Source organism: Papilio polytes, unplaced genomic scaffold (genome assembly GCF_000836215.1).
Source record: "Papilio polytes unplaced genomic scaffold, Ppol_1.0 DF822067.1, whole genome shotgun sequence".
Lineage (NCBI taxonomy): Eukaryota > Metazoa > Arthropoda > Insecta > Lepidoptera > Papilionidae > Papilio > Papilio polytes.
In genome coordinates this window covers 5,103,914-5,110,643 of record NW_013527137.1, presented here as the reverse complement: position 1 = coordinate 5,110,643, position 6,730 = coordinate 5,103,914, and the positions used below count along the sequence as shown (strand labels likewise).

General features: G+C 34.5%; 1 protein-coding gene across 1 annotated transcript in view; it reads left to right on the top strand.

The window, feature by feature from the left end:
* The first annotated feature begins 1,126 nt into the window (after positions 1–1,126).
* Positions 1,127–6,730, top strand: part of LOC106106874 (E2/E3 hybrid ubiquitin-protein ligase UBE2O) — a 16,300-nt gene continuing 10,696 nt past the window's right edge. The window contains exons 1-9 of the mRNA XM_013287534.1: positions 1,127–1,673; positions 2,613–2,840; positions 3,147–3,389; positions 3,951–4,065; positions 4,336–4,467; positions 4,712–4,848; positions 5,228–5,400; positions 6,052–6,264; positions 6,330–6,421. Coding sequence (XP_013142988.1) covers positions 1,449–1,673; positions 2,613–2,840; positions 3,147–3,389; positions 3,951–4,065; positions 4,336–4,467; positions 4,712–4,848; positions 5,228–5,400; positions 6,052–6,264; positions 6,330–6,421 — 1,558 coding nt within the window. The 5' untranslated portion in view covers positions 1,127–1,448. The remainder of the gene's footprint in view (positions 1,674–2,612; positions 2,841–3,146; positions 3,390–3,950; positions 4,066–4,335; positions 4,468–4,711; positions 4,849–5,227; positions 5,401–6,051; positions 6,265–6,329; positions 6,422–6,730) is intronic.

The following is a 6,730-nucleotide window of genomic DNA, read 5'->3' as shown; positions in this document are numbered from 1 at the left end:
ATAACCCGTGCTCGAATATATTACCCACGTTGTAATCGAACTGACCTGAGACATTATATACAAGTGTAAATTAACCATTATGGAAATATAATAACTACGAATTTAAGTAGACATGAAAAAGATAAAGAATTCTCTATTTAAATTTTGTAATTAAGTTATAAACATTAGTCTGTAAGCGTAGAACTAAACTATGTAAAACTGGGTAAAATCAACAGATACTCCATCAAAATAGAGTAAAGGGTATTGTTGTTAGCAGATTTTAGAAGAGGACACGAAGTCTTTCTTCCCATATTTCTTAAAAGTGTGCACTCTAAGATAAATAGTCCATCTACAGTGCAAGCGCATCAGCAATGTGGCTTTGTGTGCTTTAGCACTGTATAGGAGGGTGAAATAGTCATTTACATAAAATATTTGGCCACTTATCACCAGGTGGGAGAGTGTGATAGTTATCAACTGCCAGTTTACTGGTTATAATTTTAAAAACGTATTACTGAGGCTTAAATATTAAAAGTCTTGTTTCTCTGATACCATGTAATTAAAGGGTAGCCAGTAGTGCCTTATATTTGTATTCTGAAAGTATCTAATCAACAAAGTCTTTACAAGTTTCCGCACACTATTTACCGATTACTGATAAATAAAATTGTAATACTAAGCAAACCATATCAAAAGATGAAAAAGAACATGTACTTTATCATAGAAAAGTTGTTATTTTTCAATAAGTATTTATTTCTTAAAATACTTGAAAAACTTGCGTGTAACAAAATAAAGACCTCATTTTTGCATTAAAATCCGCACGATGGCGTATCCGTTGCATAATTAATTAACAAATTTAATGTTTCCAAATAACAATGATTTCCTTAAGTTACGGGAAAATATGAGAAGCTAGAAATATCACATAATGATGATAATAATCATTCGTCGTAATAGTAAAAACTGCAGCTATTTCATAGACTTCTTTGAAAGATTAAATTTTTTTTTTGAAAAAACGATTATCCAGCAAAATGTGTTTTTTTTTAATAATGGAGAAACTTTTTTGATCAGAGTCAATAAAATAAAAATGAAGGTTCTATGTTGCCATACTATTTACGTCATTATTAATCTGTAGTGAATTTCAGTTTGGGTTTGGGATACTCCATGCAAAAATTAATTTAACCACATTTTTCAATTGATGTCTAATTTTTTTGAAAATACGCAATTAGACCAAGTTGTGATTTATTTCCAAATGAATGGTTTTATAATTAGCACCGTTCTTGTGCGTTGAACATTTAGAATTTGAACTTTAGAGAAGTAATTGGAGGTGTCTGGGAAAAACAAAATGCAGAAATAGGGAAATTTCGCATGCCCACTTTGTGGACAGCGCATGCGCCACACATTGCAATCAGCTGTCAGAAAGAACATAATCACGTAAAAAACAAAATTATTTGTGTCCTAAGATAATTCCCGTCAATATGGCGGGGCAAAATCCAGGCTCTCCTACTGACTTTCAATATTTTTACGAGGATGAAGTGTATAAAATCAACAATCGCGGCCAAGTCGTATTCGGTCTCGTACTTGAAAACTACGAAGCGAACTCCAGTGATCAGGAGAGCGACATTGAAACACCTATCCAAAAAGGCGAAATTCGTGTTGTGTGGCACCCTTCGGGAACCGAACGAGTTATATCTGAAAAATCGGTAAGTAATTATAAAATCTTAAAATGCATTGTCCCATAAGTACATTGAAGCATGCTATTGCAGTGCATTTTTCATGACAGATTTTAATAACAAAAATGCTATAGTTGCATGGCATGACTCTGATGTGAATCCTTCAAGGATTCTTTCTTATAAGGGTATAATATATTTCTGATTCAAAATTATGAAGTACCCTCAAGCATCAAAAATCTTTATAAAAAATGGCATGTTAAGTTTTTAAACATGAATAGCAATTACAAATTTAATGCTTATAAGATACTTGTATGCTTTGATATGCTTGTAATTGAATATTTTTTTTACTATTACCTCTTTTGGTTGAAAGCATCAGTGTATAGAACAATACAAACCAAACCTTATATGTGTTTTAATACAAAGACTATGCTAGTTTAAGTTTACTATGTTGTTGTAGTTCTAATTGTGGGAAGGGAGGATGTGACTTTGTTATGCAATATCAGATTATTACATATTCTAGTTCTACATAATTATGATGGACAGTTTATCCAGTATCAATGAGACTTATACTACATCAGCCATTGAAAATAATTTGGACAGACAAATTGATAGAAATATCTATTTATAACGATACTAGTTGTTGCTTGCGACTTTACCCGCATGAAATTAAAATAATATAGCCTATGTTACTCACAGATACACTTTTCTAACAGTGAAATCATTTTTAAAATCAGCCCAGTAGTTTTTAAGTTATTGCAATACATACAAAAATACAAATATTTTGTCTTAATAATATTGGTATAGATAATTACATATTTGCAGTCAATGTATTATCAATGGAAGTCATTGTTGGGAATTCAATGTAACTAATAATGGTCACTTTAATCTATGAAAAACAGCATATGAATGATTCAGTAACTTGTTTTTATATATTTTAATTTAAAGTCTTAAAACTTGTAAATTTGACAGGTTGGTTTAGCAGACCGTTCGTTGATGCCAGGTGATGTTGTTCGCCGCCTCATAGCTGGAAAGGACACCCAGCGAGGATATTGCCGTGACATAGTGATGACAGCAGCATTGCAGATTGTAGGAACTAAACATGTGATACCCAGTGTTGCCAGTGAAAGATTACAACCGTTAGAAGAATTCACACCCGATCTAGCTGTGTGCCTTGACTCCTGGGTCGGAACATCAAAGGTAAGCTTGTTTCAATTAACTATGAACCTAACAAGAGGGGTCCCACACCGTAAAGTTATTCTTGGCCTTCAATAAAAGACTTCACTTTTCTCTATCCTGTCCTGAACTTGTAGGATAATCACAGTTATTGGTAATAAAAGTGTAACTATGTGATTTATTTAATTATATGATTATATTAAAAATCTTTGTTGACATAGAATATCATTACCAACATATGCTAAACCCTATTTCTCATGTGTAACTGTCAATTTCAAAAGTCATAACTTTTTTACCTATGCAATCTTTGAGATATATTTTCACATTTAGGCTGTGCACAGTAAACTTCGTCTCGTATCAGCTGATGGTTCTCGTCTTGAATACCCAGACCTGGACAGTTGTCCATTAGAGGACTATTCTATGAGACGGCGTCGATCCACACCTTATTCTTCATCTGAGTTCTACCCAGGACAAGTGGTGTATGGTCCCTTGGGAACTCTGGACAGTGCAAATTGGCTTCATGTCACCAAGGAAATGAAAGCTGCCAGGAAACATAAAATGCATGACCATAAGGTAAGTTTGTATAAGTGTTTTTTGTTAAATTTTACTTTTATTGATGTGGCACATGGTTGTTGGCCTTTTGCCACCTTCTTTTTTGGTACATCATTTTAATGTATTCTATGCATTAATTACATGACATAAAGATACATATTTTTGATTTACTAAAGTCATTCACATTGATTATTGTATGTGAACAATTCAAGCACAAAATAATATGTGGGGAATCCCAGTGAGCTGCAATTGAGTATACATGGTGTTGCCAGCAGCTGCTACAAAATATCAATCAAAATAAGGGGTTTCCCCCTAATTCAATACAGAATGAGTAATTAGGTATTTCAAAAAATTAGTAGTTTCTGTAAAAACATGAAATGATTCATATATTTTTTAATATTCAACATGAAAGTTTGTAGCCTTCAAAAGTGCCGCCCTTGCTGCTACACCAATAGTTTGAGTGTTTTTATTACAAAATGTCTAATTCTTTTAGCCTATTTATTTTTTTTAAACTTTTGATTGCATTGCAAAGTCAACATCCGTTAATATTATTAAAAAGTTTTAAGTGTGACAATGTGTTAGTTCACGGTGGAGGCGGTGGTGACTGAGAGTGTGAGTGTTCACTGGCAATGCCGAGCGCTATCCACTCTTATCACTGACTCCAACGCACCACAGCAGCCCAAATTCCTTGTTGAAGGTAGGTGTTCACCATGATGGAATAAAATTGTAAATTGTCAAATACTTTATCTTTATAACTCTCTCATTGTCTTTGATGAAATAGAGATATGTTTTTATCAATGTTTCAGTAGTGGAAATTTGAGGTTATGTGTAATTTAATTTTGTAAATGTGAACTCTTGTTTTGCATAGTATAAAATGGTCCCTAATTGCCAACAACATTAAATTGATTTATTGACGAATTTTAATTACTACGAGTCATGTTTTATGAAAAAGTGTGTTTATTTATAGGTGAAGAATTGAAAAACTTGAAACTCCTGAACGTGTTTGAACCCTGTACGCTGCAGGTTGGCGACAGAAATTTCCTCACTATTTTACCCGAAGATACTTTTGTCAGTAAAAAACAATGGAGAAAACATCAAAGTAAGAATTTTTATCATTAAATGCATTTGTAACTAGCATTCGCCCGCGACTTCGTCCGCGCGGAATTTAAAAAAAAAACAAATGCAAATAGCCTATGTGTTCATCTATCCTCTACATCTATGCCAAATTTTATCGAAATCCGTTCAGCCGTTTAGGTCACAAACTCTTAACAAACATCCATCCATCCATCGATCCATTTAAACTTTCGCATATAATAGTTTAAATAGTTACGCAACATTTTCAGGTAAATACTACAGGAACCTTCGTAAACAGAGCAGACCAGTGAAAAAACCTTCAAAGACTGATGCAAACTCAACAGAACATATACCTTCCAGACCTAAGAAGCGTGCTTCTTCACATCGCAAACTGAAGTCCACAGATGTAAGTACTTTGGATTATTTTTTTTTTGTAATACACTGGCTGTTGCTCGCGATGTCGCCCGCGTGAATTTAAAAAATAATAAAAAATATAACCTTTGTACTATTAATAACTTTTTTTATGGTTAAAGAATTTTTGAAATCGGTCCAGTACTTTTTGAGTTATTCCAATACATACCAAAAATGCAAATCTTTCCTCTTTGTAATATTAGTAATATATAATCAGCTCTTTTTTTTATTATAATGTTTTTTAAAGTTTGGACTAAGTATTCACTCTAGTCGACTGGCGAGATTCGAACCCCTAATCTTAGGTCGTTAATCCTTACCTTTAACCGTTAGGGTTATTTCCACCTCTTGCTAGTTATAAATCAAAGTTTTGTTAGAACGAGATGGAAGTGGACGGTGGCGATGAGAAGCTGGAGTCGCTGGACGAGGCTCTGAAGGCGGACCTCAACTGCCCCAGCATCAAGATTGAGCCCAGCGCTGACGTCACCATGCCCGTCGGCAGCAGCCAGGAGGACACCGCCACTGAGGAGAAGAATGACTCCGGCATCAGGTAAGAGTCATTGACCTTTTCTATTTTTTTTAATTAATTTTATACATTATAATTGTAAGGATGGGCGTCGCTAGTCTTTGATCTAGGGAGGCAGTTCGATGATTAAGGGGGGTGAGTAGTAGGAACTTCCCCCTACCCATGGGAACAGCCACGGTTAGGTACATGAGTGGGATTAGTTTCTTTGTCATCTGTGATTTGTGACATGGAATGATGAAAAAATTAATTAATAACTTGAAAATAACTCATTGTTTTCCGAAAATATATACAGTTTATGTGTTTCAAATTGTTTTTACTTAATGTATTGCTTGCAATATGTTACTGCTAAGATACAAGTATGTTAAAAACAACATTTATATTCTTATTTGAATGACTTGACTTAAATAATTAATATGTAAATGAAGATTTTCTCATTTAAATTTTAGTTGAAAGTTTCCTTTTTGATGTTTATTGTCACTATTTTCATCAATTGCGTTTCTTAAATTGTAGTTATCTTATTTATATGTCTAGTTTCTATTGCATGTCTATCATATTCAACATCATTGCACTTTTTTCACTTTAAATCATTTTATTAACACATTCAACGCCACTAACTCATACGTAGTGACATGAAATGTACGCATGTGTTTAGTAGATTAATAATATATTTGGTAGTGGGCTAAGTAAATCCCACGTGCGCAGTCCGGAGCCGTGCCGCGAGGACGGCGCGCTGCTGAACGGCGACAGCAAGGCCGGCGACTCCTGCCTCAATGATGATGACTCCGATAATTGGGAGAACACCAGCAGCGACGGCAGCGATACTGACAGGTCAATTATATTCTTTCTACGTCAACTTGCTCTTGTCCCTACTGTTAAGAATAAAATCGGGTTAAGAATAAAATAAAGAATAAAATGTCCCTACTGTTAAGAATAAAACTAGAATATCGCCATAGACGTCCCCATCTCACAGCTGTCAATGTCATTCAGACATTAGAAAAGCGCGCCAAACTGGCGGGAGGCAGTGGCCTGAGTGTTAGTTTATTTTGTACGAGATAGATGTAAAAAATAAAGAAAAAAAAATGTTTTCGTCTATGTAGTCGCGGAAATCCGCTATATTCCTGTTTAGGAGAATTTGCAACGAGACAAATTCCCCTTTTGCAAATAACTCATTAGATAATATTGAATGGTGCAAACGAAGATATAATAATGTAATAAGAGCAGGGGTATCTTGGGCCGAAACAACCAAAGAAAACACAGCAGGGTGGCAAAAAGTCGTTTATTGGTTATTACACCAATGACAATGGTCTGCGCGCGGACCCCAGGTTGGGAACCACACGTAGATACAAAAAATGTT